General features: G+C 38.2%; 1 protein-coding gene across 1 annotated transcript; it reads right to left on the reverse strand.

The window, feature by feature from the left end:
- Nucleotides 1–12,681: 12,681 nt before the first annotated feature.
- LOC103713194 (nudix hydrolase 15, mitochondrial-like) lies at nucleotides 12,682–15,214 on the reverse strand. Its single transcript, XM_008800024.4, has 4 exons — nucleotides 14,627–15,214; nucleotides 14,351–14,493; nucleotides 13,345–13,464; nucleotides 12,682–13,255 (listed from the first exon to the last, which is right to left on the reverse strand). The coding sequence occupies exons 1-4, from the start codon at nucleotides 14,943–14,945 to the stop codon at nucleotides 13,031–13,033; spliced, it is 807 nt and encodes a 268-aa protein (XP_008798246.1). The 5' UTR covers nucleotides 14,946–15,214; the 3' UTR covers nucleotides 12,682–13,030.
- Between the last annotated feature and the right edge of the window lie 292 nt (nucleotides 15,215–15,506).

Here is a 15,506-nt window from a genome sequence, read left to right on the forward strand (position 1 = left end):
TCTCAATAAAATTATTTGGATGTTCCTTGAATTATATCATTTGAGACACATATTTTTTTATAAATGCTTTCGTTAGTTGGAATTTCGGTGTCATTGTTGGAGGTGTGTTGCTACCCTCCACCACTCCATTTAGCAGTCGAGGATTGGTGCAATAAAGAGTATAGCCAATCACTTAATTCCGCATGGCAACAAGAAATAGAGCTATGTGGCGAAGCTTTTCCTCTTTGGAGAATGCAATGCCGCACTTAGACAAATCTTTGGTTCCTGAAAAGAAATAGATGACATTGTAGCCATCGACATGGCAATTGTTGGTTGCTTGATGATCGTGTGCATTGTTGCCAAATCTAATTTTATGCAGTTAAAGATAAATTTTAGTGTTTTCCTAATGCTTCCTCTAAAGAAAAAAAATAGACTCCACCTCATGATGGAAATAAGCCAAGTTCTCACCTAAAGAAGCAGTAAAACTCTCGGATGGAAGAGAAACTATATCCTACATCGCGTGCACCACATCAATCACAATCATTTATTCGGGATGAAACAAGCAGTTGTGATTGGTGTGGTGCACCGCCATATGGTGCACATGATAAAAGATATAATTTTTCAGATAAACAGAGAGAGCCATGCATCAACTCCTTTCTTAGCCCCACCATAACAAAAATATTTCAACCAAGAATCATTCCTATCTACTGTATCATTTTCTTTTTGTTTTTTGTTCTCTGATTCCAAGCTGCATTATGTGATCGTAGCCGACTTACCTGTACGATCTCCTGCCGACCATAATAACAAAGCTTATCCACCCAAAACACTGGAGACCAGTGCCGAGATAATGCTGTCTTCAACTCCTCATCACCAAGTCGCCCCACTATATTTGTCCTCCAACCTAACCACCCATCTAAGACACGGCACCGGCGGACCGCTCAGGCCATCATCTTTGGCCTAAAGTTGTAAGATTTTTTACGTCAACTTTAGCCAACCTCTAATTGTTACACAAAACGGGGTCCAAATGAATCCTTACTCCCTAGTATTTTTTGCCGACAAAAGTTCTTGAGACACAAACCATGTCACGAGGCTAATGCAAAAGAGGCTGACCTTGTATGATGATCTCTCGTCCTCCTCCATCATCTTTTATTTTATAGGATGATCTTATCCTTGCATTAGTTAGTTTGGAAGTCTTAACTCCATCCCTTGTTTCTTTTCACAAGGAAAACAAAAATTTGTGATTCGTGTTGGTTCAAACATAGTCTTCTCTCCATCATCGCTCAGTTATTTCTCTATATTATCTTCAATCTGCTGAGAGGATTTAATATTTAATTGAGTCCAAGTTGACGTGAAAGTGTGCTTGGATCACCAACTTCTACCTCATTCTCATGTCTTTTTTTCTTCTTCAAAACCAAGTCGTCGCCAAGAAAACCGCATAAAGTAATGCATGGGTCAAACATAGACACCTGTAATGTGGAAACTTTAGTTTGATTCTGCGCTAATACATGTCGGGTTTAAGAATCAATTAGGGCACATTGTGAGCGAAAGGTTGTTGGCAAAAGTATTAGACGGTGATCATAAACAAAACTCGAACAATCTGCTATATATTGAATTTATCCATGTAGTGTCTGTATATATATAACTCTAGTATTTATTTTCCTGTTATTCTTCATTATTTTCTGTTATAACACCATCATAACAACTATTGTAATAATTATAATTTAATGATTAAAAGTTTGAAATGTTATTTTTTGAAGCAAATGAAGGCCATTATAATTATTTGTGGCCAATAACGGTTTTGGTAGAGGTCCACCATAACAATTTGATGCATTGTCTAAAATCTTGTATGTGGTGAAAGATTTTAATTAACGTTATTGGATGAGTTTTTGGGATGAAACAACCTATTTAAAGACCTACCATGCACCTTAGAATCCATGTTCCGAATGAACAATGAGGAGTAGTTTTTTTTTCCCTCCTTTTTTATAAAAATAATTATTATATTTTATGAAATTTAAAAGGATTTTCACATAAAGCAACCCATTCAATGCACAACCACAACGTATATGAATGTCAACTTTTTAGTGAGCACTTAAATCTCGGTAGATCCTTATTATCATCTGCCAAGGAGAGAGAAAATAATCAAATTTGACCTTCCACTAGTAAACATAACCCCATGAACTCCAAATAGCAGTCAACCGACCTTTTGAAGTTTGCATTGTATCTTTCGTATGAAACAACGGTTGATCTTTTTTTATAACATCAATCATTAGATTGCACCCTGCACAAATCTCAAACCACTCCGAACTTTTTTGTTCATCCACTTGCTTGTATCTCGAAGAAATTATTGCACAATTCCATGGTGGATTTGTACGAAAAAAGATAAATCCTTCTATCACCCGGAAGATACAACCCCTATCTATATTTGTGCGGAGTGCTGTCGGTTTATTATAAAGGATACAATGATCTCTCTCACTAGATTAAATGATGGTCTATGGACTTAAAGATAAAAAAAAATTATTGTTGCTATTGTTGCTGCCTCCACATCTAACTATTTAATTATTGTTATTATTTTTTGATTGGAGAAGGAATTGCCTTGAGCCCTTACAAAGTTGCACATCTATTAGACTATATTACATGTATGCTTCCGAGGCCGGGATCGGTCACGCTGTGACCCTCGAGGACGAAGAATGAGTAATAATTTGATAAAAAACTTCCCTTTCAATATGAGCGCTATCTTTCACACCATCAAGCATATTAAGAGAGATTAGTACTGGATTACAAAATTTTAAAAGAAAAAAGAGATGACACTTTATTCAGAACATAAAGTGGGTCCATGAATCTAAAGGAACATTTCGTGTGATAATTGTGAGTGGGCTTCTTTTCCTTCGGCAGATTAATATAAGTCAACTTGGGTTGAGTCAAATAATTTGAACCACAACTGCTTTTTTTTGGTGGAAGAGAAAAGGACCGCCGTCCCAGTTTAAACCAAGACTGTGGGACATATTCCCATGATTTAAAACTAAAACCGTGGAGGATTGGATTTTAAAACATTTTTGAGAGAATACCCCCCCTATCCTTATGTCACTTCAGGGAATAAGACATGACAACTGATCTGCTTCGAAATTTATAGGCGGATTAGTTAAATTGGCACAATTAAATACACGTTATATAAAAATATTTTACGAAGAGCACAGTCAGACCTGCTGTGAAGGAGTTTGTGCTGCAACTGGTGGATGCTTTTTAATTATTGCCAACCATTAGATTTTGTTCGCAGCGAATGATGCAAGTAACTTGCGAATAGGTTCCAGCAGAAGAAATAATCCATGATGCATGAATGCTGGAGGGCTTGCATACCGAAAACTTTTGTAACGTAAATATGAGAATTTATATAGATGTATATTTAGTTACATATCCATTATGCATTAGATAGATCTTAGATAATTATATAGGATCAAAGAATCTAAATAATACCTTTTAGCTAGTTTTTTTTGGCAGAGTACCTAAATAATTATAGTAAACATATATAAACGGGATGTTTAAGGAAGCCATGCTCATATGTTTGAAGTTCCATTAATACGTTCTGCAAGATCATAACTGAGTCTGTTAGTATCTTTAGACATGGTGCTGCGGTAATGCCAATGATTACTTGAGGGCTTGTGGAGAGAACTTCAAATTGTGTGGAAGGTTGAGCACAATTAAAACGGGAGTATCTGAAGAGAAGATCCAAAGAACTTTCTATAGATGAACTTGATCCAGATGGATGGTATAATGGTCGCAACCCTTACTATTTCAAGAACAAAATATGCCAAGTTACTTTTAGGTATTCGATATTAGTAAGTCCGAAGCACAGATTAGGGCGGCCTTGCTAATATATTATATATTCTGAAATGCCAGCGGCTTTTGGGGTCCAAAACCCATTGAAAACGCAAGCTAGCGCATCGAGCCTGCCATTAACTATGGTTTAATAAGAGAACATAATAGTTTTTTTCGTTAACTTTGCTCGTTTGGCATGGTACAGCACTAATGCAAAGCGACGAGAGTACTGAAACGAAAACAAAAGGTGAGTTTATTATTGATACGAGAGCACTTCCACTGACAAACCGGTGCAGTGGGGTTTTGCCATCAAAGAGCTCAAACATGCGCTCCTCTTACACTAAAAGCCTCAACTGCAATCCCATCTAAGAAGGATCCCTGGAGTGATGCTGAGGGTCTGGTCCTCCGGGACTGAGCCGCTCCGACTCGGACACGCCTTGTGCTGTCTCCCCTTCCATCCGGCCTGCCGCGAATACCATCGCCTTCCCTGCCTTTGCCTCCACGCGCCCATCGGATGGCTCCTTCTGGTTCAGGACTCGAGCCTCGGAACTCCAGTTGGGGGTGATCACCAAAATGAGACACAGAGAAAGCCTCAAACTCACCATTTCTTAAGCTTCTTACCTAGTAGAAATATTACTACCAAGAGTGCGAGGGACAATGGCATCCGGGCTCTAGCTTATATACACCAACGTACCCCGACCTCAGACCATAATTTAAGGCCTAAGTGGAAGTGGAGGCCATACCTATTCTATGTAGGTTGGCTTGTCCTCTTGTAGGTGTTGATATGGCACCTAGAAATTGTTATGCTGCAATCTTATAGTTTTAAAAATATTATAAAAAAAAATAGAAGATTGCAAGTCTTGCTTGGATTAAGGTATATGAAGAACAGTGCCTTAAGAATGTAATTTGGCCCCTCGTGGGCCTGTGGCGATAACTTCCTCGCAACCAACCCACTCATCTTAAAGCCAACTTGGGCTTCAAAGAATAGGACTACTCCTATAAAAGCAAGAGAAGTTGCTTTTATACATCTAATGTGGGATTAAAAGAAAAGGGAGTTTTAAAACTTTGGAAACATCTAAAAGGAATGGGTAAGGTTCCATTTTAAAATTTAAATATTTTGTAAAAAAAAATTTAAAAAATTTACAATAATCCCCACAAAATATTTAAAATTTTAAATTAAAGCGAAGAATATCTTAGTTACTTATACCGTGCAATGGGTGAGGTATCAATAGACTTGAACCTCACTTAGTATTGATTGTATCCTTTTGAAAAAATTATAATAGATGAGATCTTGAATTAGGTCCTTTGTCTTAGATTTATGCATACCAGACATACAGTACAAACCAATTTGATCTTTATACGGTTAGCACGTATTAAAGGCCTTATGCTTAGTACTTTAATTTTTTATGACAATTTATCAGGATTAGCCCAAACTTTTAGCTGCAGCCTATACGATTATTCTCACATTGGTGAGCCCTCCAAGAATATTTGTGACCTAAAATTATGTAGATTTTCTGTCTTGAACCTATTAAGAGTATAACCTAGTCTTTCTAGTTTATTTTATCACTTATATAAGCACTCTTATAGGATGGGAAGAGATACACTCTGAAAATGTGCTCAAATATGAGTGAATCACTCAATCAGTTTTGTTTTTGCCATATTAAACCTCTTTCATAGGATTTTCAGTCACATAGGTTGGGTATCTGCAATTGGTGACCAAGTAGTGGGCTTAAACCCCATCTCCCTCGATGATTTTAGAACTCCACTCTTAGATAAACCCTTGGTTAATTGATTTATCAAGTTTTTTTCGAAATTTGACAAATTCTAAGAAAAAGTGCTTTATTCTTTTTGAGTTGTCTTATATATTTCTTGCAAAGCTGTATATGCCGATTCATCTTTTCATTAGTACTCATTTGATCAGTCAATTTTATAATGGCCTTATTATCATAATGGATTAATGTGGCTGGAACTAGCTTAGGTATTAATGATAGCTCTGAGATAAAATTCTTGATCCACTCTACCTTAGTATACATAGTATCAAGAGCAATAGATTCGGCCTCTATAGTACTCCGGGATATAGTAGTTTGCCTTGAAGATTCTCAAGTTATGGTGATACGATCAGAAGAAAAAGATAGCCAGTGATTGATTTTAGATCTAAAGAATCGGTAATTTAATTTCCATCACTGCAACCCCCAGCTACCTTGGGGTATCCAGTGTACAAGAGAGAGAGAGATTGAGGATTCCCTTAAGATATCAGGATATCCTTCCAAGAGCAGTCCAATGAGGTTTATTTGAATTTTGGGTATATCTACTTCATATAGCATAAGAATATTGGGTCTCATCTTGCTTGTCACTATAGGTGATATCCTATGATTCGAGAGTTTCTGATTTGATCAATTGATTTGCCTAAGCTTTTTTTTAGATGAAAATTAGGATCATAGAGAGTAGATATAGGTTCTTGATCAAAATATCCAAACTTTTCAATCATTTTCTTAATAGAATGCCTGAGTCTTTCATATCAAAATTGTTTGATAGGAATGATATAATTTTTGAAATAATTTTGAGAGATAATCCAAAGATTAGAATATCATCGCATCGATGACTTTGGGATAGACATATTTATCATGATTATTGATTCTAAAACATCTGGCCACTAGCATACTCATATGCCCAACTTGGGCTTCAAAGGATAGAATTCCTATAAAAGCAAGAGAACTTTCTTTTACATATCCAATGTGGGATTACAAGAAGAGGAAGCTCTAAAACGTTTGAAACATCTAAAAGATCTAGAGAGGTTCCATTTGAAAATTTAAATTTCTAATAAAACAAAAATTTATAATGGCTCCTAAAGCTGTATCAATAAGGAGAAGGGAGGAAAAGGTCTCACAAACGGTTTGGCCTAGCCACTTTCCACGCTAGCCACTCCATTTGTAATAACCTAACCTCCATCAATCTAAAAGTCCTAGCACAAAAAGGATACCTCGGACCCTTCATTATCTACGTCACTTCACTCCTTTCAACGCTTTATTCTTTTCTCCTGTTAGTCTATGGGAAATAACCAAAGTGTGGATCTAGTCACTGGTTTTTGGCTGTATATATATATATCTTACTCTATGGTGGATGGTCTAAATAGGTATAGCTGCCAAATCATTGCCTACTCTTGTGAGCATGCCATTGCGGAACGCTAGATATCTTAAGACCCCCTCATGCATTTCCACTCAATGCTAGCCTTTGACTGGTGCTTTCTTAGCTCTTTCCATGCTTTCAAGTTCATCATGGGCAAAGCTTAGGCAATGCGGCCGAAGGAGGAACCCACTTACCTAGCTACTGATTGACTGGGACTTCCTTCAAGCCAAAAGAAAAAAAAAAAAGAAGTATTGCAGCTTCTGAGGTTAACGGACAGCCAAATGCGGCGGACATGATGTCCTCTTGAGGTGCTCTAAGCATGGCTGTAGTTTATGATTGCCATGCTTCGAAATAATATTCTCTTAGTAGCTGAAATCCAACGAAATAATCGAGAAGTTAATATGCCTCCAAGGCTTTAGTGTGATCATAGTTCGGTGCTACCATGTTTTGAATTCAACTCCTAATATTTGTGTTCCAACTCTAAGGTATCTTTCAGAGCATGGTCTGATAGTTTCTTTGACTATGTTTATTGAAATTATATAGAAATAAGTACCGTGGACGCCATTTTGGAATAACTTTGGAGTCCTCGCCATCTCAAAAGCAACGTAACGTTCTGATCTAATGCCTTGGAAGAACAACTAATCAGAGAGAGGACAGCCTCTATCAAGCTTGAGCAAACAGGTAGGTTATATTTTTCATCAGAGAAAAAAAATAATTGCAAGGTTTTATGAGGAAGTCTAATGCTCACCCCAAATATTGTACCATCCACTTACTGAATCTTGTACCACCCCTCTTAACTTCCATCTCTAAATGATTTCATTTATCAATAAATCTGGGAGAAGTCTCCTCCTTCCCCATGACTTCAGTGAGTTTGTGGTTAATATTGGTAGTACTAGAATATGAGCGCAGAAAGTGCGAGGGTCATGCCTCTTAGATTCAATAATGCCGTAGGCTAGCGAAAGATCCCACGTCCCCTTAAAAAGTTATGATATCCGGGGCATGGCCACATCAACGAGGACAAAGAAGATGCACGTATGGTCGTGTAAATAGAAGGGTCGGCAAATCGTTTGCCGACATTTTTTTGGCGTTTTCTCCGGAAACAAATGGATCCTAGCGCCAAGTTCAGAAAGGTTCGTAAGTGGAAGGTTGGTCCTTCGATTACTAAATGAGAAGCCATCTAACGAAGTCTGAAGTCAAGCCTACGTTCGAAGTCGTCAGCTTCCATGCCGGCTAACTGGAATTGTTCTCGAGTCGAAGCTACACGAGCAGGGGAGAGAGAAGCAGGGGAAAAAAAACCACGAATGAAAAAGCATGCCTTTGACTAAAAGATTAAAAAAGAAAGTCTCTAATGCAAGCTCTAATCACATGTATCTCAAAATGTCAGAGCTTTGGATTCACTATAACCATTACAGGAACTGGATTTATAGATGCTTGACACTTGTCTCTGTATAAGCTACCAAAACAGAGTCAAGCATCTAAACTTTGTCCCATTGACATTCTGCACCATGCTTCAACTCTGGCGGCACCTGATCCTTTCCAATGTGGCCTGGGTTTTGATATCGCCGTCGTTTCTTTTTAAATTTTAAAAATCATATTAATTAATTTTAGAATGTAATATATTTGATATAATTAATTATTTAAAAATTATGTATGAGAGTACGATATTAGCTATGCACCAGTTGAATTTGGATATTTTTACAAGATCGAAAAAACTAAATAATATTTTTCTGCTAATCTTTTCGAGTATATTTATTCATCCTTTTGGGATGAACTCTTGGGGTAGAACAAAGACTAGCCCAAACTACAACTCCATGCAAGAGTTGGGCCTGCAGTGTACAAGCATGCAGAGTTGCTCACAATTGATGCTTCGACCAAAACACTTTGCATCTCAAAGGAAAACCTAACTTAGTTGGCTTCGCCGTTATTATAGGAAACCAACTATTAATTAGATGAGAGCCAATGAAGGGGATTCTATCTGGAGAAATTATATTCTACCCCCGGCCGGTGTATCAGCTTAGCAATACACCAGGCCAATTAATTTCTACCATGTGGATATTCTGGCCACCTCAGTATAAGGAAAAAAGAGGAAGCGCTTCGGCCCTCTCCCCCGACGTGATAGAACCCTCCGTCGAGATAGCGTCGCCCACCAAAACTCTTGGTAGAGTCAGAATGACGAGGGGGAGCTCGGGGACGAGCTCGATGCGACGTTGACACGGTAGGGCCAAGGGCAGCAAGTCTTGGAGGGGAAGGAGATGCTTCCATCGCAAACCATGCTGTCGAACGCTCCTTGGCCAGCGCGGTGGGTGTCACCGCCGGGGAGATCGAGGATACGGGAGACGGCATGGCCGGTGCCTTTGGACTTGGGGAAGATCTGATGGCTGGTGCACTTAGAGATATACGAGAAAGGGCTCGCGGCGGTTCTTGGAGTGGTTTGTGTGAACGAAGCGGACGACGTCGAGGTGGGTCGAGGCCTTGAGGACGTCGGGGAGGAGGACGGAGTTGGATTCATTGGTGGCCATGTCCCCCTCAAAGGGCTGGACGGTGATGAGAGGGTGCATTGCAGCCATGGCGAAGGCCACGGCATCGAGGGGAGGGAGAAGGGAGGGAGATTTACGCCGTGTTCGACAGAGTTTTTGGTCGGCAGAAAGCACGACCTTTGAATGAAATAAAGGTATTTAGTAAAAAAAATTGGAAAGCTAAAATAACTTTCTAAATAAAATTCTAAAAAACACTTTTAGCAAAAAACTATTTTAATTTATAATTTTTTTAGACTAAAATATCTCTAATTAAATATTATAATCACAAAAATAATAATATTAATATATAATTATAATAATTATAATATTTTATATTTTTATTATTGTATTGTACTATAAATATAATATTAGATTATATTATATCACAATACATTGTGATGTTATGTTATATAATATCAAATTATGTATATTATTATACTATAGTAAATAATATTATATTATATTATAGTAATATTATACTATATTATATATTTATGTAGTAATATATATTATATTTTATTTTGCTTTGTTGTATAATGTTTTTATGGTACTTTTTCAGTTTGTTTACCAAATACATATTAAAGTTTTACGGTACTTTAGAAATGTAGTTATTAAACAATAAATAGCTTTTTTATAAAAGCTCTACTTCAAAAAGTTATACTTTAAATATCTTTACCAAATAGAGCATATGATTGGAGGGTGAGAGGCTAGAGTTTTGGAATGAATGAATCCATGTGGCGGAAATTAATTGGTCTAGTATGACACTAAGCTAGTACACTGATGATCGATGAGTGACGCCTTCAATTGGTCGGTGATTAGTTTGGCCATGCATACCGTTGACATAATTTGGGAATTATCCACTAATAAGACTTATTGCGAAGAGAAGCGGGTCTACTCAGAATCTTCACGGCCATTGAATTTTGAGATGCTATTATTATTATTTTATACAACATGGATAAGATCATAGCTTGCCATGTCCACTTACCCATTCTAATAAATTAATAAAAAACACCCTCACTTTCTTCTGTCCATGGATGTCTTCAGTTTGTTAAATATGCCGCTAATGCTCATTGTTGTAATGGAAAAATTAGGTCATCTCTCGGCTTTGTTGGGTCGAGACATAAAGCATTTGCGACAATATTATCAATAATTTCCAAAATCTTTATCCATCCCTATCTATAATCTAAATTAGCTTGTTGAAAATAAAGGATGATGTGGTTTCCCAAACTAGTTTTCCTTCCAAATTATAAAACAGATGCACAACCTTATTATTTGAGGTCACTTCTATACTTCCCATTATTTTTTCATGTGCTAGTTTGTACAGACATGTTTTAATTAATTTATATATTATAAAGCATCGGTATTTTTTTTGAATTTATAATAAAATTTCTCCATTTTTTCATAATTCCAAATCTCCTTCACATTCTAAAATGTTGGGCTTGTGGTGAGTGGTCGAGTTTGTATGAGACATTAAGACATCAATTTCATCTCTATGTTAGCATTTACGTGCGAATAATCTCTGGTTCTACCAAGAAGCTTTTAGCTTCTTTCTTTTATTAATATTTTTTTTAAACCCCTGTGTTTGTCAGATTTATCATATTTTCTCTAATGGATGCAGTATCATCTCACAATCCATCATTCATGTTTTTGACTCCATAGCTTTACTTGAGATATCTCATTTTAGCAAAATTTTCAGTTTTGACAAAGAATGCAACATGATAATCACATCGTAGCATTCTTAAATCTATTTATCGATACTTTGTCTACTCTTTTGTGTGTGTTTTTTTCCCCTTCTAATTCATTATTTTTTAAAAATATCATGGAATTCCGAACAAAGGACACGTCCCCAAAAATATGGGCTCAGGTCAGGGTTAACAATAGCTTGCAAAGACTTCTTGAGTATAATTGGGTCAGGCCCATATTAGCGTTGCTGTTGTTAATTTGCAAAACTGACTTCCACCTGATTTGGGCCGGATCTTTAGAGGTGCTCACAAAACAACTGTTGAGGCCCTGAGGGTGCTCTTTCTGGGCGTCAATGCTTCAGAGAACTCCTTCCGGGTGTTCTCAGCTTAAAAAATGGGCTAAAGGAAAACTTGAGAGATTTGTTTTGCTTTAGCTTTGTCTGGGTGTTTTCTATTATTATTTATTATGGTAGTGCAGCAAGATTAAATTGCCCTCAGGTTCTCTATTGCACTCTCCGATTGGGGTTCTTTTCACCTTTTCCTCACGGTACTTGTATGCCATCGGTCATTGAGGAATACTTAGGTTTTGAGCGATGATCTGAGTTTAGAATTGGCTGTCAGTTCTGGAGATGTCATTATGGAACCAAACCACCAATCTGAGTAACCTTCCACTGCCTTAATCCCGGATCCTGCTGGTTCCACCTCCACTGCTCTTGCAATTCTGGACAAGATTCTTGCTGTCCCAGTTTTATAGATACAAAACAAAGCATCCAAATATAATAAGTTCTATAGCGACAACAAATGAAGCAACCCAATTTACAGCACTATTAGTCTCTGTATAAATGTATACAGCTCTGGATTTTTATTTGGAACCATCTGAAAGAAATGTATAGAGTAGTAAAAAAAAAGTATCAAAAAGTTAAGAGAGGGGAATTTTTGTTTTTAGGAAAAGGAAAATCCCTCAAAATGCATTTCATAGATGAAGTAAAACAGCAGCTGGCTACAAACTTTCACCATGATAGACATATTGTTGTCATTATCTCATTATACATGATAAGAATATTTTTCTTATAATCGTAAAGTGATATCTTTCTAATTTAGAAAGAAGGAAGGATTAGTTATTGAGATCCGATCTAGCATGCATGAAAATTTGACTCAGAAATGTTTACCATCAGCAATAAATCCGTTGCCTCTTCCATTCCTAGGGTAGATTTTGATGCTGCAAAGAAATCTATCAGTGCATCGAATGGCAGATTTCTAGAATCGAATGTTATAGCATTTAAGCTTCGCGATGTGGAGATAAGCAGTCGTCGGTGATAATTTTTTGCCAAAGGCGTCGGAGGGAGAGGGAGAGAGAGAGACCCCCTCAAAAAGTGCATCAGCGAAAAATAGGAATTTTAGTTGTCTTCCAACTCTTGAAAGTTCTGCAAGTTCTTTTCCTTTTTTCTGTTGTTGTTCCCAAGAATCGAATGTTATATAACAATATCACCATGAACTTTCAGGGCATCTCCAAACGAAACATTACATCAAAACTAGTCTAATGGATCCATCTGACTAATATGAGGTGGTGCAGGAAGGATTCAATGTACCATTCCACAAAATATGTTTACATTAACAACTGTAATTTTTTTTTAGCAGTATAGCAGAATACATTGTATGGTTTGTCAAGTTATTTGCACTGGAATAGTCCACAAAGCTGGTCCTTCAAGCAATGCATCTGAAACATTTCAAACAGATTGAAGTAGAAGTTGCTATAATTAAGGGAATAGTTGGCATTAGGTTCATCCATCTGTGATTGGTAGTAAACCTGTCAGGGCACAGGATTCACTGAAGCCACCTGCAAGATCTTCCAGAATGCCACAACAAACAACCACAAACAGCTTGTGGACATTAAGTTGATATGAGTCTCAGAATTCATGGCATTATACAAGTCCCCTTTATATACCTAGGGACTCTGTAGCTGGGCTTCTGCTCAGGGAAAGAAGGTGGCCGCTGGTAAATGACTGATGCGGCATGAATCAAGATAGTTGCAGTTAAACCCCAAATAACAAAATTCTTGTTTTCTGTACTGAAGTTGAAGTAATGGACCAGAAACTTCTCCCCCATCCATTCCCGTTCCTCAGACCTCCGGTTTTCATCCTGTGACCACTACAAAATGAATCTTATAGAGAAAAAGGAATCGATTAAGGACGGCTAATTTAGAACAAAGCTCTGATATCAGACTAGACCTTGAGAAACATCTCTAAGGGTGCATCAAATATTGCTTCCACCTCATCAGCATTAGCAACAGGCTTGAACGCTTGGTTATCAGAAAGCAAGCCAATTACAGGAACTACTCTGAGAAGATGCTACAAAGTGAGTAAAAAACAAATTAGCATGCTTGCTACAGGAGATGACAACAGGTAAATTTAAGAAAAATTAAAGGAGGAATGTTTTAGCTCTTTTAAGGGCTCTTATAACATCAAGACAGAATCACCGACAACTCCCGGGTGGCAAAACCCATACAAGTCAGCTGAATATTAAGCTATGCACCAAAAGAATCATAAGGTATGCATTAGACTCCAATCTCAGTGTGAGGAGGAAAAATCCATGCACGTAAATGCTGTATTATGACATAATAAAATTACATATTTCGTACTCAGAATAATTCTACTTCTGTGTTCTTTTTATTGGTCAAAATTGTCAGAGTTTGTTCCATAGTTATAGAGGAGATCCTTGGCAAACAGTATGCACCTCATTCATCGGCTCTGGCAAGGGACCATCTTTCTGCTGGTTATTACATGCCTCACTACAATAGCACCCATACTACAAGCCCAAACTTCAGCATTGGCAAGCACAACCACTAAACCAATGATGGCATAGAGGAAGGGTGAAACAATTTTAGGCTAAAAACATAACACTAAAACAACCAGCATGAATGCAGCTCCAGTCCATGGGGCTTCTCAACAATGGCAAGCACATCAAGACTAACTAATGCAAATCAAAAAGGAGGAGGAAATAGTGGCCTATAATTAAATAACCACAAATTCAAAATCAAATAAGAATTAAATCAGAATTATCTAGTTCAAAGAAATGGATTTATCCAGGATTGCAAGCCATCATAACAAGAGATTCCAACTTTGTTTGAATGCAGATGCAAAATAAGAACCACTGAGAATCCCATACTTCAATGCACATAAAAAAACCAAAGACGAATAAAAAGGGCTTGAGATTGAGATATTGAAGCATAATTACCCGGGACAAGAAGGGTTCCAGAACGGTCACGACTGTGACCAGAGAAGGATCCAGCCCTATCTCTTCTTTGGCTTCTCTCAACGCCGTCTCTCGATCATCCGCGTCGCCCTCCTCCGCCTTCCCCCCCGGCAACGACACCTCACCTGCGCCCCAAAAGCGAAAAAGGCAACACCTTTACCAAAAAAAATCCAATCTTTCGCACAATTCCTTCGCTCTTTTCCCCTAAATATCTCGAATTGAAAGAAAGAAACGAGAGAGAACACGATCGAGCAGAACCGGAGTGGGTAGAGAGGTTGGAGGAACGCTTGGTGAGGATGACACGAAGGTCGCCGAGCTTGCCCTCGAAGAGGCAAACAAGGACAGCCGCCCTTTTGGGGCGGAACCTCTCCGGCGGGGGAACGGCGGCGGCGGCGGAGTCGACCAAACCCATCTGGGGGAGCACCTTCCCTCTCTCATCCACGCCATCGCCCAACTCGTACTCTTCCACGTCGTCCGGGAAGGAGAGCGGCACGTAGAGACGAAGCCGGTGGGCGAGGTCATCAAGCCTGGGGCACGAAGCCACGGGATCTCGAACTGGGTTGGCCTCTGCCTCCATCGCGCCCGCCAGGGATGACCCACCCCAGCGCTTGCACCGTGGCTCTGCTGCTCGCGCGCTTCCCCTGTCTGGTCCCCGAGTGGGATTAATAGCGGGCGGTATCCGATACGGCCCTGGTCGGGGCCGAACGGTTCGGCGAAAGAAGCTGAGAACAAATCGATATGCTACTAGATTTCCATGGATCCATGAATGCCTTTCATTCTCATTGCATCTAATACCTGCCCAAGTGTGTGAGAGCAGCTGTATTTACAAATGGTTACATATGCCCATTCCAAAGATAGCATTATCATTATCTATTGGCTTTTTCTTCTTTTTTTTTTCCTTTCTAGTCATTCACTTGCAAAACAGATAGTCTATTTGGCACATTTACTGCTTTTGTGTTTTTATTCTAATCAAGAATTACGTACCATACCATTTAACACTATATATATATATATATATATAATGATCTGGTGTTGAAATAAATTGATGGGATTTGGTCCCATTGGATCGAAACATTATTATTTTTTTAGACATAAAATAAAGAAATCATTGCAATTGCCAGAAATATTAAGCCAGGCC

This window comes from Phoenix dactylifera, chromosome 9 (genome assembly GCF_051530095.1).
Source record: "Phoenix dactylifera cultivar Ajwa chromosome 9, Ajwa_hap1_PhDact_Kaust_v1.1, whole genome shotgun sequence".
Classification (NCBI taxonomy): domain Eukaryota; kingdom Viridiplantae; phylum Streptophyta; class Magnoliopsida; order Arecales; family Arecaceae; genus Phoenix; species Phoenix dactylifera.

Coding starts and splice junctions, on each gene's coding strand:
- LOC103713194 (XM_008800024.4), bottom strand. CDS start 14,945: ATGGAGGCAGAGGCCAACCCAGTTCGAGATCCCGTGGCTTCGTGCCCC. Junction 13,465..14,350: donor TGGAACCCTTCTTGTCCCGG/GTAATTATGCTT, acceptor CTCACTTTGTAG/CATCTTCTCAGAGTAGTTCC. Junction 13,256..13,344: donor CCTTAGAGATGTTTCTCAAG/GTCTAGTCTGAT, acceptor TAGTGGTCACAG/GATGAAAACCGGAGGTCTGA.